At 37.2% G+C, this 18,231-nt stretch overlaps 2 protein-coding genes across 2 annotated transcripts in view; one reads left to right on the top strand and one right to left on the bottom strand.

Annotated features, from left to right (window-relative positions):
- The first annotated feature begins 2,868 nt into the window (after window positions 1-2,868).
- LOC129363634 (voltage-dependent calcium channel gamma-5 subunit-like) lies at window positions 2,869-6,230 on the top strand. The gene is made up of 5 exons (XM_055035853.1): window positions 2,869-3,079; window positions 4,412-4,498; window positions 4,847-4,987; window positions 5,079-5,224; window positions 5,652-6,230. Exons 1-5 carry the CDS (start codon window positions 2,884-2,886, stop codon window positions 5,910-5,912), a joined length of 831 nt encoding a protein of 276 aa, XP_054891828.1. The 5' UTR covers window positions 2,869-2,883; the 3' UTR covers window positions 5,913-6,230.
- A 1,794-nt stretch (window positions 6,231-8,024) lies between these two features.
- cyth3b (cytohesin 3b) overlaps window positions 8,025-18,231 on the bottom strand; it is a 32,713-nt gene continuing 22,506 nt past the window's right edge. The window contains exons 8-13 of the mRNA XM_055035852.1: window positions 17,452-17,600; window positions 16,980-17,091; window positions 13,019-13,095; window positions 12,218-12,289; window positions 11,959-12,113; window positions 8,025-10,511 (exon numbers count right to left, since the gene is read on the bottom strand). Coding sequence (XP_054891827.1) covers window positions 10,439-10,511; window positions 11,959-12,113; window positions 12,218-12,289; window positions 13,019-13,095; window positions 16,980-17,091; window positions 17,452-17,600 — 638 coding nt within the window. The 3' untranslated portion in view covers window positions 8,025-10,438. The remainder of the gene's footprint in view (window positions 10,512-11,958; window positions 12,114-12,217; window positions 12,290-13,018; window positions 13,096-16,979; window positions 17,092-17,451; window positions 17,601-18,231) is intronic.

The following is an 18,231-nucleotide window of genomic DNA, read 5'->3' as shown; positions in this document are numbered from 1 at the left end:
TCCAGAGGATTTTATTGATCACTGGTGAATTTACCTCATTTTTCCATCAGGACTATTTTTTTTTTTAGCCGTGAGCTGCAAGATTTTGTGGTTCACACTTTACAAACAGGTAGGAGAAAACTGAACACTATAGTCATTGTGAAAAGCGTGAAATGCTTTTGGTCATATTCGGGATTTTAAGTGTTTTCACCTTGAACTCGTCAGACATTCTTGTTGAGTTTGCTGTTTCATTCTTGCTGTGCTGTCCAGCCTCTCTGACCTTAATTTTAAGTAACTCTTTTAGAAATGTGTTTCTCATGCTTCTTCAGCAAATAAAAAATAAAAAAATCAATAATACAGATGAAACAGAAATTTAGATACACCTTTTTTTCTCACTGTCAGAAGTTAAATCAAAACAAACTTCTATCATTTTAGGTCTTCTAGAAGTACCAAATTTATTTCTATTTGCTAAATGCCACAATAAAGAGCAAAATAATGTCAGAACATTTTTTATATACATTTTAGTGCTGTAAGATCATCTCTCTCTGAAATTCTTGTAATGTTCACCCTTTTAATATAAAGACATTTGGGGAAATTTCTGCGTCATTTGGTCATTTTAGCTCATTATGTGGTTGAATCATCTAATGATGATCCGGTTTTAGTTAATAGCAAGAATTTCTTTGATTATTATTTTGTATTTCAAAATGATTAAATACATTTTTCTGAATTACAAGGATGAGAACCAGGCCCACAGTATCACACATCCTCTACCCTACGTAATCCACTTTGAAACAAGCTCAATGTTTGTTTTTCAAATCCAGCTGAAATACATGTGGCCAAAAACTTCAATCCAAGTCCCTTCTGAATAAAACACCTCATTCCAGATAAATTTATTTTAGCTATCTCCACATGCTCATGTTCCTGATGGCTGACTTTTTCTTGGCATTCCTCTTTTAACTTGTAATTAACATCTAATGGTTTTGCCTCCCATTTCCTCCTGCTTGCTGTGAGAATAAAGACAAATCCTCGTCCATCCTTTTGTGTCCTTTAGTTGTGCTTTTAAAACTTTTTTATCTGCAGATATAAACAACTTTGCGCAAGTATGCATTTTCCTGTTGCAATTTCCTAGGTGAGGATGTTTATTATCATGTATAACTATTTTGTATAATGAATGCTACAGTCACACTTTACCAGAACTGTCAAAGGTGCCAATAAGTAGTTTTTTTTTTCTTAATATAAACAATTATTTCTTAGTCGGAGATTTGTTGTGTTTAAAAAAAACTTTGTTGTGTTTAAAAAAAATTATGAAAGCGCTTTAAATGTGGAAAAAAATATAGGCTTAAATTTTTGGAATATTGAATTTTCTGTAGTTGTTTTAAATGTGAACTATCTTTTATTCTGTTTATGCTGCTTTACAAGAGATGTCAATAATTGTTCATGCTAAAATTGCTGGTTAATCATTGGTAATGTGTTGGCTATAAACTGTATTCACTCATCACTTACAAACAGCTAATTAATTGGTTCATGAGCACAAGAAACATTTAATGCATTTTATTCCATTGTTTTGATTTTGAATGTTTTTAAAGGTCTATTTTGCATTCATTTTGAGACAAAATAGCTTATTTCTGGTAAATAAAGCAGTAGAAAGCATCCTAGCTGGGCTGGTCTGACTGAGTTGGTAATCACAGCATTCCCAGCTGGCACCCAGGTGGTGCAGGACTTTAATCAGCTGTCTTGTTTGCTTGTGATGATGCATAACAACAGGAGGTTGGGACCCTAAATCTACATAACTTTAAGGAGCTGCTTTATTTAAAAAAAAAAAAAAAAACACACATCAACTTTTGAGATGCTAATATCTCAAGTTGATAGATGAGTGTCTTTGGGCTGTTATGAAATGAACAAAGTTAAGGTTTAACGTATGTTTAAAAGTCCTATGTTGATTCGCACAACCCTCTCTTACTCTGTGCCTTAGTAAATCAGCCCACATTCATATGTGTCCCAGTGGGAGGTCTAAATTACCACTTTTCCTCTTCAGATGACGTCTTACTGTGTGATTCTTCACCCATATCTGCAGACTGATTGTGTCTGGGAGCGACTAGCTTCTACTCACTGGCTGAAAATGTCAAAAACGAGGAGTGGATTTTAAACAAAGTGAGCATTTGTATTCATAGTAGTCTGCGACATATTTCAGGTCTTTTAGTCTGGAGGCTCAAAAGGCTTCATAAATGGTTTCCATTTGATTCTTTCTTTCATGGCAGGTTGCCTGGAGTTACACAGGACATGAAGAGAATTTAAAAAGGAGAATAGATATGGCAGAGGTTTGCTCTCTGGCACATGACTGAAAACAGATCTAAAATAAACATTAAAGGTATTATTGATTTATGCCTGCATCGTTTCAGTGAGATTGCTTTGTAAGAATGGCCTGAAATGTCTTATGGGTAATTGAAAGACTTGGTGCTCATAGAGATTTTCATCTTCATCTTTAAGTCAGTGGTCTGTCATCTTTTCTGCTCCAAATTTTTTTACATTCATCGCTTTTTGCTCAGATGAGTTCACAGAGCTCGACACTTGCAGACACATGTAAAACTCTGAATGAATGAGATTGAGCAATCTTTTTTGAATACGTGTGTAAGATTTTATTATCAGTGCTGTTTTTCTGTATTTGTACATGGATAAAAACAAACATTTATTGTATGTAATCATGTGACCAATACTAAATTATTTTAATTTATTATTAAAAAAAGTTACATTCAGATTTTTTCCACTGATGCATTTTGAATTTTCCACAGCTTTCTAACATTCAGTCTCTCATCACTTAAACGCCTTCTTTGCTTTCTTCCCTGCAGGACCCAGTTTTTCTTTATTATTATTATTTTTTATTATAACAACCATCTTCTGGAAATCATGAGTGCGTGCAGCAGAAAGGCTCTGACTTTACTCAGCAGTGTCTTTGCAATCAGCGGCCTGGGGCTGCTGGGCTTGGCGGTGAGCACAGATTACTGGCTCTATCTGGAGGAGGGAGTTATCATGCCTCTGAACCAGACGGCTGACATCAAGACGTCACTGCACTCAGGTCTCTGGAGGGTCTGCTTTCTGGCTGGTTGGTAACACTAATATGCTTTAAGGAGTGATGCAGAGATTTGTGATGAATTTTGACAAATGAGCCGTCTGCTAATCAGGGCTGGTGAAAATGGATTTCACACTCTCACTCTGAACGATGTTCATCTTGTAACTGGGGAGAACTGATCGTGTCACACTGACGTTTCGTCACTCCGCTGACGCTTTGACATTTGTTTAATTGACAGTCACAGAGGCTGGACTCAGAAGAGGAGCGTCTGAGTCCGGTTTCAGTCACACGCTGTAATAGGAGGCGATTTCAATGATGCACCATACTACACATAAACAACAAGCTGTGCCACCCCACTGTGCCACAGACAGAATGATTCCAGCTGGACTCTGTATTACATCGACTGAGTTGTATCACATCCTCTCTCCACAGCATGCCATGTAATCCACACTTCTATAAAAATAAAAATACACTGAAGACACACAGGGAATCAATTTCCTATCAAGAGCTAAAGGAGAGCTTTACAGGAACTGAGAGCAGATGGATGATATTCTATTATCTGGAAAAAAAAATTATTAAAAAAAGTTACATTAGCAATTATTGTAGTTATTAGCAATTATTGGCACATCAAAATGGGAGAGTAAACTTAAACTGATTGCTTTTGCTGGTTAGCAGTGATTTAAAACATAGTTAATACATTTTCAACACGATTAATTTCATGTCATTCATATTGTTTGCAATTTCCTGATTAATTCATTTGAGACCAGTTTGTATGGAGTTATGGTGCAGCTGGGACACTGAGTTGGTCAAAATTTCAACCATTTGACAAAAAAATATCATGCCTAAAAGAAATGAGTAAGGATTAAACTCCATGATACTCACATAGAGAATCGAAATATCTTATAGAGACATTTTGGGCTCAAAAAAGACAATAAAAAGATACAATTATTTTTCACAACAGCTAAAAGAATGCTTGGAAGAGTCAAACGGAGGCTTTTTAACCTTAAAATACAGCAGCGGGTGTTAAACATGGCAGTGGCAGCATCATGCTGCGAGCTGTGAAATAAGTATAATGTACAAAGTGACATCAGCTGAATATTATTCATGTTTGAAACTGCATGGATCAGAGAAAACTATCATAAATTCATATTTAGGGACAAGTGTGTTAGAAATTGGATGGTTGGATTAATGATTGTGTTGTCATTGAAGTATTTAATTGTGAGATCATTCAACAGTGGAAAAGTCATAAATATTAAATATTTTAAATATAAAATTGCTTGACCTAATCTTAAGATTTGTAGAGAGCCAGTGCAAATGACAGCTCTTCTTCTGTTTTCTACTTTGCTTACCATCCTCTTTTCTCAGGTGAGGAATCCGGCCGCTGCTTCACCATCGAGTACATGATGCCAACGAGTCTCCAGCTGACGTCAGAGTCCACAGGAAATGTACTCAGTGAGTAAAACAGAAAACCGACACTTTAGGGAATTGCGTCCTCCTGGTGTTGTTCAAGGTAACCAGCTGGAGTATTGTTCTGTGACAAGAGTCATTCAGAAATATGTGATCTGAAAGCATTCTGACAAGTGAGTCATCAGAAACCTCCAGTTCCTGCCTGTTTCTCTTCAGAATACTTATCACTTATCATGGGGGGGGGCAACACAATCAACACAATCAGTGCAGCTGAGGACAAAATGTCAGAAAAAATGTTTACAAGCTCAGTCCAATAAAGGAGCAACTTATCTTCACATCAACATGAATGAAAACAATGCCCAATATCTTCTTTTCTCTGCTTCATCTTCTCAGAGATGATCCGCTCGGCGACTCCATTTCCCCTGGTCAGCCTCTTCTTCATGTTCATCGGTTTTGTCCTCAACAACATCGGACACGTCCGTCCTCACCGCACCATCCTGGCGTTTGTCTCAGGAATCTTCTTTATCCTCTCTGGTAGACGGATATAATTATTTGTCTTAAGTTTCTGAAGTGTTTTTTTTTTCTTACATACTGACCATGTTCAGGAAACGATTCTCTGTTTCAGGGTTGGCTCTAGTAGTGGGTCTGGTGTTGTACATCTCCAGCATAAATGATGAGATGCTGAACAGAACGAAGAGCAGTGAGGCCTACTTCTCCTACAAGTACGGCTGGTCTTTCGCCTTCGCTGCCCTCTCCTTCCTGCTCACTGAGGTACAAAAATGACAGTGAAATCTTTGCTTTGCACCATTTTAGCTGTGGTAAAAGTAACATACCATTGATTCCTTGTATGGCTATTTCTTGAAATATTGCAGAACTTGCAAAAATAGTTGTCTATTTTTGCACCTTTATTAATATTCAATAAGTTAATTACTCAGGAAAACGTACTGGACCATTAAAATAATTACATTTTATCCGTTTTTTCGATCTTTATCTTCTCTCTCCACCACTTTAAAACAACCCCTGCTAAAAATTGGTCAATGGGGAGAGTGACCTCTGCTGGTCAGAATGAGGAACTGTAGTGCTACAGCGTTTCACTGCTCTGATTCATGTTTTAAATACCTCCACGCTTTAAATTGACTGGATTTATATAGTATTGATACACAAGCTATTTCAAATCATTTCCTCTCTCCCACTGCAGAGTGCGGGAGTCATGTCTGTCTACCTGTTCATGAAGCGCTACACAGCAGAGGAGATCTACCAGGCTCGCCGCCCCAATTTCTACCGGCCTCGGCTCAGCAACTGCTCCGACCACTCTGGTCAGTTCCTCCACCCAGAGTCCTGGTCGCGTGGACGAAGCCCCTCTGACATTTCAAGCGAAGCGTCACTGCAGATGAGCGCCAGCTACCCAGCTCTCCTCAAATGTCCCGACTATGACCAAGTGTCATCTTCACCTTGCTGAGTCAGAAGAGGTTAATAAAAGGTCACTGAGCAATTTCTTAAAAAGTTAAGTAGCAAAGTGAAACAAAGGAGTTTCATTATATTGAAAAGAGACCAGCCAAATAAGTGAGTGTGACTGGTCAGAAGAATGACTGAGTCTTCTGACAAAGTTATTTCCTATCAGGAAAAAAAAAAGATTTCTTTGTAAATAGTCACAGTATGTTTGCAGCTTAAAAGCGTATGCTGAAAAGTTTTAATTTCGTAAGGATCTTATGTGACAGACCAGGGTTTTCAATCCAAAAAGACATTTTTACAGTCAGTCATGCTAATTAAAATTTATTTAGAGCCACAAATGTTACTGAATATAGTAAATTAATTTAAAGAGCCATAATCTTATTTCTATTTTTACCTTTAGCAATTAGCTAAAACATAACTTTCCAGCTTTAATGCGGTGTTGACATTTGCGGAAAATGAAATATTTGGTTGAAACATTAATTGAAAACTCGATCTATTGACCAATGTCAATAGATGACTCTTCTCTCTTGGCTACTCAAACACCACTGAGAATGACCTTCTGTGGTCCACAATGCAAAACTCAATGAAACATAATAAAGCTTGAGATTGTAAGGTGACAAAATATGAAAAGGTTTGAGAGTTAATTCCTTTTCAAAGTACTTAGTCCTTTGGTTGTACTATAGAACGCTCAAGGAGTATGGTGTGGGTAGCTATGTCTAAAAACATACATCACAATACTGTAGCATCCAGTTAGTGCAGAATATTAGCATTTATTTTACTTTTTTCCATTAGGAAAAATTATCTTTGTCCTGGAGACATGTGTAATTTGTGTGTGTCCTGAAATTTGTGTTAAATTTGATCGTTCTAGTTTCTGTCACATCTGTTGATTTTATTTGATTGCATTCTGTATCAGAAATATGTGTGGTATATTAACGGAAATTACTAGGGTTTTTTGTGTGGTGTTATTGAAAAGGTCAAGTATTTCCCATTTCAAACAGGAAACAACATTATTATGTTGGCAAACATTTCAGTCCTGGCAAATTATAGAAGTCTGTTTTGTATAGATGAAGCATTTTAATAACAGATATTGGAAATCAGAACAAGAACAGATGTTAATTACTGAATGTTCTATATGGTATAACTATTTTTGTGATAAAAGTGTGTAGCACACTAAATTATCCGGGTAATAAATGACTCAAGCGCAACAACATGCAATAGTCTACATTCTTGAGAATTAACAGGTGTAATTTACACTTCAACCACCAGGTTGCACATTTGACTTTAGAGTGAGTACTCATTTCAATGCCATGAACGCTTAGTTAACAACTTTATTGGCAGAAAAAGGGATGGGGGAGTCCTAGTTTTACAAATGAATTTTTATCACAGACCTAAACTTCAACTCCAAAATGGTTTGATTAGTGAATCATTGAGGATTTCTGACTGTGGCAAACTTCAATAAGTCACCTTTTCATTGCTCAACAGTAAGAGGGGGAATCATAAGAATAACAGAAATTGTGAATTTTTTTTTTTAACTTTTTGCATAATCATGACAGGTTTTGCAAGCGACAGAAATTATAATCTTAAAAGGTTAAATTGTGATTTTGGTTTAATCTGATTGTTTTCTGTGTGCCTGTTTTTCTTTGTTCTCAGTCCTTTCCAGTCAATTGTTAAAGAAAAAAATATTGTATATACAGCAGTGAGCCTTTAACAAAAATTATGGATGGATTATGGATGTGCTAATTTGTCAAATTTAGTGATTTAATTCAGTTTATTTCTATGGATGGATAATCTGCAGATTTGTCCATACCAAAGTCAACCTTGTGCAACACTATAAGTTGATCATTCCTTGCCAATTTAGCTGAGCAGTTTTCAAATTGTAATTTTAAGGAAAGCGCCTGTAGAGGGCGCCAGTGTCCCATGTCCTGCCCAATAAGTGTTTTTGCAGAAACACGACCGCTTTTTCCAAACAGATCCTGTTCTGCTTCCTGTTTGCTTACCTTGGCTGCCTTTAGTCAGCCACGTAGCAAAACAGTCTTTCTCTACACTTGAAAAGTAATAAATACCTTTCTGCAACGTGACTTAAAGCTCATTTATGCAAAGAAGTAGGTCAAGACCAGCATCAATAATGAATATCCCAAGCTTTATGTATACTTTATGTAGATACACGTAATGTACAACGTGACCAAACAGCTCTTACAGAGAATATAAAAATTAATGCCACCACATGCCCACTCGGTATGGGCATGTGACTGCAGAAGATAAAATTATGCCCTTATTTCACAAGGCCTACATTTTTATTTTACAATCACATACAAAACTATTGGTGTTTTTTGACATCTTCATCAACTATATAATCATCATCCATAACATGAAACATCATATTCACTATAATCTTTTCCATTTTTATAAATATAACAATCTTTTTCTCATTAGTCATGGCTTTTAAACAGCTTTGTCACAGTTGACCTAGATTCTCTTCATTACTTCTATCATTTTTATTTTATTTTATCAAATGATTGTTTAAGGCTTTTGCCAAGAAGATCCCAAACTTTAGCAAGATGCAAAAATGTTGGTGTGCATACAACAAAGACACTGAAACCTATACAATATATATACACATACATAACTTAGGCATACGTTATTTAAGATTTACAGGAAGTAATAATAAAATCATTTCACAAATAAAAATAAATACAAAAAATGATAGCTGATTTTTAAGAAGAAAATCTTAGAGGAACACAAAAGCAAGCAAGGATCAAATGCAAACAGGATCACAACAACACACTAACGTTCACCAACATATGCAGTAGAGAACTAAAAAAAAAATAAACTGGAAAGAGCTTAATTGGACTGGTACCAACTGGGCTGCTGCAGAGAGAAAAAACAAACCCTTCTTTTAGACCGAGATGGCTCTCTGAAAATGAAAGCGCTTTTGAAATTGTAATCTTTAAGATACTCCAGAAATCAGATCTCTTGATATATTTTAGCACCAGCTAATGCCAGGTATTGTTGATTATAATTTGTCTTCAAAGTATGAGCTAAGTAAGTTAAATGCAAGTTTAAGATGCTGCAATCGAGTGAAGTAGAATAGGTGTTTTTAAAGGGGCAGCTCTGGGATACTTTTCTAGGATCTCATTAAAAAGTTTGTAGACTACAGGGACAGTATAACAGAAGGTTGTTAACAGTTTTGAAACCAATCCTTTAATGCTACTTTCGTGCTGTTTCAGTGTGATGTAGTCTGTCATTTTTTAAACCTGGGGATCAGCTTGAGTAAATATGCAAGATTTTGTTGAACATTGAGTCCTATTGTTCCTTCAAAATATCTGTGCTTATTTTGTCAGACTCTTGTTTTATGTTGTGTGAAAACCAACAACAGCAGAAACGTCACTTCTGCCTGAAGTCACCATCTTGGCTATAATTAGTTGAATTAATCAGACAGATATTAATTTCCTAAGTTTCACTTTCATTGTTAAGGTTTCATTCTCATACTCCTGCTGCATAATGCTACATACTGTAACACGAGTATGTTCAATGTCATGATTGGGTCTTTGAATCACAGTTGCGCTGAATCTTCAAAGGTGCCGTTTACATGACAGGTGAGAGATGAAGAGCTTATATTTTCAAAATGTTCAAAATATCCGACAGCCTGGCTTATGTTGAGATCAAATTATGTATCTATGGTGATAAATGTGTTTTTCAGGCAATGTGGGAATGTGGTGCATCACGTTTTCCAATGACATTAAAACAAAAAGCTGGTGTCCAAAAATCTGATTGGGGAGTAAAGATGACAACTTCAGGTCTGAAAGAATTACATTTTGAAGTCTCATAGAAAAGCACCATTACTAAATTAAAATATAACAAAGTATGCACATTTCAAGTCTCTGCTCCCAAAGAAAAGAACATGGCCTATACTTTGACACCTTTTCTGAGGTTTCTCTGAGCAGGGCACCAGGAGAGACGAGCTCAGCACCAGAATGAGATGACACCGCGGTCCAGCTGTGGTTTGACTGAACCTCAGCCACCATCCCTTAAAAACATCCATCTGTTTCCTCCTCCTGTTTATTCTTCTAACCTCAGGGTTGAAGGCCGTCCACCTGAACTCTGTTTTTTTTACTTCAACAACGTTTTTTTTTAAAAGCACAGTGGAGGAAATACTTTCACACTGTACGCAAACAAACTTAACATGCACACTGCTGCACACACATACAAAACACATACATAGTTCTTTATAATAAGCCACATACATGCATGTGCACCTGAAAGATGGCAGTTGTGCTTTAGGGGGCAACTGAAACATGTTTAGATATGAGTAGGTGGCAGTAAATGAGATGAAGAGGACACAAACAGGCTGGTTCAACTGGATTCTACATTACAGTCGAGGTTTATATGTTCCCCTCATTTATGCAATGTCCAGGTTTGTCTTCAGGTCTTCAGTTTCACAAGTGAACCAGCTTAGCGCCATGCCATTTGTGTCTTCAAGAACCAAAAGAGAGGAAGATGGAGCACTTTGGAGCTCGACTTGATTGTCTCTCTTCACTTCTTGTTGGCGATGCGCCTCTTCCTGGTGGCCAGCATGTCGTAGAAGGGGTCCCTGCTAATGCTTGCCCTGGAGAAGCCAATCAAAGGACAGCAATCAAACAAACAACGCCACATGAGAGAAGGGTCTCAAACATCTTTGATATGGAAATGGGACACATTTATGCAGACCCCTGCCTTAACCAGATCATAAAAAGGGGGGGAAAAGTTTGCGCAGTGACCTAGTTAGGTTTCCATGGTTTCAGAAGATGAGCTCCCTCCCCATCCAGTTTTTTTTTTTCTTACTCCAATTTGGAAGAACCTCTTAAGAGTTCCCTCTTCCAGAACTCTGCCAGGAGAGCAGTAAAACATACAATCCCACACATTCTGTCTTTCTCCCCCGCAGGTTTTTTGGCCTCATTGGAGGGCAAACAATTGTCCTCAAGATTACTGAGTTTTTTCTTTCTTCCATAAAGAGCGTTCACGGAAAGGCAGAGTGAGTCAGGAAGCCAGTTGGGCTCTGCTGAGGAGCCCAGTTTCACGGCTGCTAAATCCTGTTAGCACCAGCCGCAAGAAGAGGCTAAACCCCCCATTGAGCTTATCGCTGATACTCTTTGTAACTCCACAGCACCAACAAGCATGCTGCAAACCATGACCAGGCCCCAGATTCGTAACGTTTACTGTCATTTCTAATGAAACAATTACTCTACTGTGGAGTGATCAAGCACATGCAAGGAAACCCTGACCAATTGTCACCCTCCACCCCACAACAGGAAACCCAATGCATCTAAAGAAATGACAAAGCTAAAGAAAATGACTGTTTCAAAATAGTCTGGATTTAAATGCTTGAGACTCAGGACAAGCAGAGTGTGCTTCCTTTGCCATCACATCTTCTCGGAAGACTGGGGGTAAAAAAAAAATTATGACGATTTCCATAAAAAGCCTTTCATCTCCCCAGGACCAGAGTCTTGTGGACCCCTCTGGTGAAGATGTGGCACGTTACCCTCAGAGGCAGTGAATGCATCAAACCCAGTTCGGAGCTGTTTTGCTGACTCCCCCTGTGTGCCATGCAAAGTCACTTATCCCTTCATCATTTCCAGAGTGAATAGGCTGTAATGGTATGTACACGGTCGATGAGGAATTGCAGCACAAAAGGTGCTCTGTTCAGCTGAGCAAACTACTTTTGACTTCACCATCTTCAGTAGAAGCAATTACACAGCAGTCAGTATTTAGGTCAATGATTGCCTGTCTAAACTGTGAAAGGAATACAGTGCAAAAGCATTAATATTCCTTGAATCTTCCTTTCTTGTTCCACATAGTGCTAGATAAAATGGCTGAAAAACGCATCAAATGCAAATGTAGCAGATAGGTCAAATCTGAAAATTAAACTGAAATGTCTATCACGTATGAAACCATAAAAATGTTGACACATATCTTATCTCTCTTTAAAGCCAATAAATGTCATTTCTGACATTTATTGGTGTAAAGGTCAAATATGTTTTCAAGGTATACTATCCCAATATTTGAAGGAAACTTACTTGATAGATTTAATCCACTCCTCCTTCTCCTCAGGCGTAGGTGCCGATATCCTGTATACCACATGGTTGCCCTCCACAACACGACCGTCTGCCTCAGTTTTGCAGGCTTTGATCACCTGGCCTTTGTGATTAGGGTTGTATAACTCAAAGCAGTTCTGGTGGAACAGAAAAGAGCAAATAATTAGCTTTTTGCCGAGTAATATTCTCATGTACCACTGTGAGACAGACATGCAAACACAGATTTTGAGGAAAGACTCACAGGTTTTCTGGGCTCTTCCACTTCCCTGATGCTGAGGTTCTCCAGTGGGATGATCCCACGAGGCTCTTTGTCCTTTAGGAGGGCAGAAAACGAGACCAGTGAATAGAAAGTAAAATTCATAAAAAATCAATAGTCAAAGTTCACAAGCTGAAAAGGGGGGGGGAAAAGAAAGGGCACACATAGTTTTGTAGAAATCACATTAAAGATCAAGAGGGTTAGAAGACATTCAGTTTGACATGGTCCATTAGCTTTGAAATCAACCTCATGTTCTGTCCTCCGCGTGTCCTCACGGCTCAGATGCTGAAGCGGATAATGCGTATTTCCAGCAGTCAGACAGAGGACAGGATATAATGATAGCATGCTGAAGGATAATTCCGGAGTACGGAGAGGACATTGCTGATGCTGCAGTCAGCACATACAGCCGCTTATAAAAAATTTCGTTGGTACAGTAGGGTGATATCAAGCAATTAATGAGTGAGCAAAATTATATTAGCAATAATTACTAACATTTGAACCTGGAATGTAGGCAGAATTTCCTCTACGTAAGGTTAAGAATTATAATCCTTACTTTGCATAAAAAGTGAAACTAGTCCTTTAAAGCCTACAAATTATGAATGACGTCCTGCTGTAAAAACCTTAATGAAACAGGTGAACTACCTCCTTTTAGGTTCTGGAGAAGTCTGGTAATGCATGGCAACAAACTGTAAGTGGAAAAAAGTCACTCAGTTACTTGTTCCGCTTCTTCTACCAGGAGATGATTAAACTCCCTTTAATAAAAAACGTTCTTGGAGGAAGACTCACTGTTGTGTATTCGAAGTAGTAGAGGCAGTTGTCCGTCAGGATGAACCACCTTCTCTTCCAGGTTTTCACTCTACCCCCTGACAGGAAGAGACAGAGGAAACAGGAAGTGACACAATGGTACTAGTGACAGACTGACTGTCTCCACGTCAGGACAAAGAGCAAAATATGTGGTGCTCTAATGATTTACACCCCCACAGTTTCTCCTAGTCTTTCTTATAATTACATTAGTACTAAAAATGAGTTAATTTCTTTAATGCAACGCTCTCTTTTCAGTGTTATAAACATAAAATGCCAAATAAACATCTAGAATTAATTTTCCCTTATGTATGGAGAATAAGAATGTATGTATTTGAAACTAAATTAAAGATTTGTGCTCAGGGAAATTACTAATAACTACATTATTATTAATGTAGTTATATAAGGTTGCAAAATCATTTTCTATTGATAAACAATAATATTTTTGTTAGAGGTTTAGAGTTGTGTCTATCAGTGTGTCAGTGAGGTGATACATTTAACTATTACTATCTGTCTGTCGGTGCCCAAAGAGACAATAAAGTATCATTTAAAAGGTGCTGCTCAACACATAAAATGACAACAGGCGCCATAGATCAAGAAAGAAAAAAAAACGAGTTTCTTGCTTGGAAGAAGTACCATGACAGAAAGTTGGTATTTCTGTCGTCCTTACATATCAATAGAGTCTGGCTGTTGAATTCGCATGGACAAATTTCCGCTCTGCACTGAGAAATACTTAGCAAAAAAAAAGTTCAGCCTCTGGCAGCTGCTGTTAAATAACAGATATATAATTAGTTATGTAACTTAAGCATGTAGTAACCCCTGGGGTTACCGTTAGGTGATGAAGTGAACTCTAAATTAGAAACACGTGAAGCTATAAAGCAGGACATGGAATAGAAGCTGAACTGTTATCCAATAAGAAGAAGAAAGTTCACTTTGACTTTCAGAAGCTTTTATCCTGGCTTGTTTATTTTACGATTACAATCTAGAACCGCGATCTCTCCAAGCTTCGAGCTTAGTCAAACTATGACTCGCACACCTGTTAAATTGTTACTGACTTTGCGAATTTGTTACTTGTTTTTCTTTCTTGAGGGATCGCAAGAGGTTGATGCAGACCCAACCTGGCGTTAACAAAAATCCCCTTGAGCTTCAAACCCCAACACAAACACATCAGCAAAAGCAACCACAACCCCAGAGCAAGTTTGCCACTTCATGTGTTAATTTTCTGAAAAAAAAAAAAAAGACACAAAAGAAGAGTACAAATAAATGTAGGTTTGCAAGCAAGTTCAGCCTCTGGCAGCAGCTGCAGAAATTTAACGTATGAGCAAAGAGGAGGCTCTAATACCAGGATTCTAGTGTCTTATCAGTTCATGCATAATTGCACCTTTTGCATGAAACACAAATTATGGTTTTGGTCCTCCTTTAACTGTATTTGCATTGCCTAAACTTTCTAGATTTCACTGCACCATCCTGGTAGTCTCCGCAGGGCTACACATAATTACAAAACCTCTCCACTTCCTTACATATCAATAGAGTCTGGCTGTTGAATTCGCATGGACAAATTTCCGCTCTGCACTGAGAAATACTTAGCAAAAAATAAATAAAGGCATTTATTCCTTTGCATCCTCCAGGGTTTATTTTTAGACAGTGAAATTAGAAGTATCATTGTCAAAATTGGCACAGGGAAATGGCTCCAGGGGGGAGCCGTACTATAATGTAATCATGTTAGGCCTATGAGACACACTGTGCTCACCAGCTAGATGAGACCACTGAGACATTACACAGAGTTAGAGGAATGTGCAGGTCAAAGCCAGGTGTGTGAATGGGGTCATAAACCAAACCACCTGCAGTGAATCTGCTCCTTAGCCCATGAGAAAACTGCATGCCGGCCATTAAACATTCTTTATATTTGGTTATAAAGCTCGGTGTTAAATAACAGATATATAATTAGTTATGTAATTTAAGCATGTAGTAACCCCTGGGGTTACCGTTAGGTGATGAAGTGAACTCTAAATTAGAAACACGTGAAGCTATAAAGCAGGACATGGCAAAAGGGAGCGTATAATAAGGGTTCCTTTACACACAATATCTCAATTATCTTCCTTATATGCATTAGGATACCTTCAAAAGCAGCAGAATTGTTAAATTATGTGACACTAATAACAATATAGCAAAGAACTCAATATTAGTAGGATGATGGACAAGTAGTGTTAAGAATGATAATCAGATGTTACTTAAAATCATGATTTTTACTCTGACAACATGCAATGGGTGCCTCACCATACTTCCTCATGACTGCTTAAGCAAGCTGTTGGGTCTTTGCTGTTTTGTTCACTTATGTTTTCACACCATTTATGGGTCAGTTAAACCAAAAATAGGTACTCAGGTCTATAGGTTTCACTGTTTCTGCAGAGGGTGATGCACAGGTTTAGTAGTCTTTATCACAAAAAAAGAAAATACATGTTTATGTTAATTTAGAAGGAGAAATACCAACTTTCTGTCATGGTACTTCTTCCAAGCAAGAAACTCGTTTTTTTTTTTTTTTTTTTCTTTATCTATGGCACCTGTTGTCATTTTATGTGTTGATCAGCACCTTTTAAATGATACTTTATTGTCTCTTTGGGCACCGACAGACAGATGTTATTTAATTACCACTTACTCGTGCATAAATAAATCAGTGTGGGGTCCCTGAGTGAACTCAAATGAAAGTATCTGTTTCTACTCTTGTTATAATTTTCTTATAATTATTCAGAAAATTATCATTTGAAAATGAGTTCACCTTCTGTGGCTCTCCTGACCCAATTGAAAATTTTTATTTTATTTTCCTGACCTACAATAAATCCAGCTTTCAGTAGAAGAAATGTGTGTTTTTTTTCTGGACAATCTCAGCTCTTTGCTTTAGGGAAGACTGTACTGGACAAAAATACTCTACTGTCTTAAATACAGTATGTTATTTCCAAATTAAGGTTAACTGTCTCTTCATCGAGATACTGTGTGTACTCACTGAAACTATTTAAGAAGCATTTTGTTTCTGAATTAGAAAAATGTTCATGTTTAAAGAGCCCCACAAATACTTATGTAAATTTGACCTTACAACTGTCTTTCAATTTGAAGAAAACTGAAAGGCATTGCAAAGGCATTGGGGAACATCATTAAATTTATGATGTTCAAAGCAAAACATCACATTTATGAAACTTTTTCTTCTAGCTTTACAAACACAGGATCAAGAGGAACTAGTGAGGTAATAAAAATAGAGAAAATAACAATATATATTTTTCTACTGAATGATTTCAACAATTAACACTCTTAAGTGTATAATCCAGTTCTTAAACTGGCATCTATTTTTAAAAATTGTGCTAAATTGAGCATATAACTCCCTTAAGCATTGTCGGACATTATGGATCCCAATAAACAAAAATATGTGAATGTTCTCAAATAGCAACATACACAAAAATGCACAAAAACCAAACTGTTTGAGAGGAAGACAAGCATAAATATTGTATGCAAAGTGTACACTAGTAAGTCTTTATCATCTTGTAAAAATGCTTGAATAATTGGGGCCTAACATACTGCCTTTGCGCCATGAGTGTTGGTTTTATCCATTATTGAATTTTAAAACTTTCTTTGTCTCCATAAAATAAGTAGTTTATTGCCCGGTGCTCATAATAACATGAAACCTTTATAAGGTTCCGTTTCTGCGTCAATCTTATTATTACTCTGAATGTTTACCCTTCAGAGGACAGTTACTAAAAAAAGAAGCTCTATTTGGTCTGTATACTGTAACACTTCACTTCCACCTTGCGTGACCACACTTTGCAGTTTAAGCTTTTGTCAGGAAAAAAAAAATCTCCAGCTGTAAGGCGAATAAAAATGCAAGAGTAAACAAATTAATTCATCCAGGATATCTTACACACTCCCCACAGCTGAACAGAGAGAGACTCACACTGACCTAATTTAAGCAGCCATCCTTCTCTGTCTGGGTTGAAGAACGTGTGCGTCAGGTCGTTCCCATCATCCTCTGGGATCTTAAAGGGTTCACTCTTAATGCTGTCATAGAGATTCTAGAAAAGAAAAGGAAAACATATTTTACATCAGATTTAGCTTATTAAAACTCTGACAAACTTGGTTAATGATGAACTTTTTAAAAAATGTCTAACACTTTTAATCCACTATCTTCACTAAAACAACTGAATGAAACAAGTGGATTAAGTTTAACCTAAAATTAATTGTTGACGAGAGTCAATTCTTTCTGTTGCTTTTCATGAATTATATATATGAAAACAAACAATTAAAGAAAGATAAGTAAAAAAAAAAAAGAAAAAAGAAAAGAAGTAACACTTATTGCATTCACCAGCACAGTGATTTGCTTTACAGGGCTAAATCTTTCCAGACATTCAAACTAAGTAAATCACCATTCTTACCCTGAGCAGCTCCTCGGGGAGATCTCCGCCCTCATTGATCCCTCTGTTCATGGAAATGAAGCGCTCCACCGGGGGCTTGTCTCGGACGTTGGGATTGTGAAGGCTGGTGTTCAGCATAATAATGGCAAATGAGAGGACGTAGCAAGTGTCTGTGGAGGAAATTGGACAGTGTGACACATTTGTCCTGCCTTTGGACAGGGTTACTCTTGACATAATGCATACTTGACATGTTCATGATGGTAGAATCCTTTTGCAAAGTAGTTAAGGTTGGAGGACTTTTCATCGCTTCAAAACATCAATAGCAAAAACTACCAAGTTAATTAATTACAATAATTGTGTGTTTACATGACTGCCAAATGACAATTATCAATATGTATAGTTTTAAATTCAGGTTTTGGAATTTTTTCTAACTTCCTGTAGCAGTTAGCTGAGGTGCAATGTTAACAATACTTTGGAGGTAAACTCAAACAGCTAAAAGAGATTCAGTTATGTTTTTATTTCATTCCTGTCTTCATTTTTGCATCAGTACAGCTTCTAACAGCTTCGTAAATGTGGTTCTTGCTGATGCTTGTGTCAGTTCTGTCCATTTAAACACCACAAGGGGGCTAGCAGCACCTCCAGCAGCTAATGAATCATCCTAGACATACTGTGTCTATATCACTGTGGAAATTGTATGCTTTTCTTTATATTGCCAAATTACAGCAGCATAGTTAAGATGAAAATGAAGAGGCAGATGTACCTCATTTGCACAGTACACTCTGTCAAAACAAGCAACTGTTA

Source organism: Poeciliopsis prolifica, unplaced genomic scaffold (genome assembly GCF_027474105.1).
Source record: "Poeciliopsis prolifica strain line A6 unplaced genomic scaffold, Auburn_PproV2 SCAFFOLD010, whole genome shotgun sequence".
Taxonomy (NCBI): Eukaryota; Metazoa; Chordata; class Actinopteri; order Cyprinodontiformes; family Poeciliidae; genus Poeciliopsis; species Poeciliopsis prolifica.
Note: the sequence above shows the minus strand (reverse complement) of the source record. Positions and strands in the feature narration are given on the sequence as shown.

Bases quoted from the DNA above. Each gene is read 5' to 3' on its own strand.
- LOC129363634 (XM_055035853.1), top strand. From the start codon at position 2,884: ATGAGTGCGTGCAGCAGAAAGGCTCTGACTTTACTCAGCAGTGTCTTT. The intron at 3,080-4,411 runs GTTGGTAACACT...CTCTTTTCTCAG, and splicing joins GAGGGTCTGCTTTCTGGCTG to GTGAGGAATCCGGCCGCTGC. The intron at 4,988-5,078 runs GTAGACGGATAT...TCTCTGTTTCAG, and splicing joins AATCTTCTTTATCCTCTCTG to GGTTGGCTCTAGTAGTGGGT.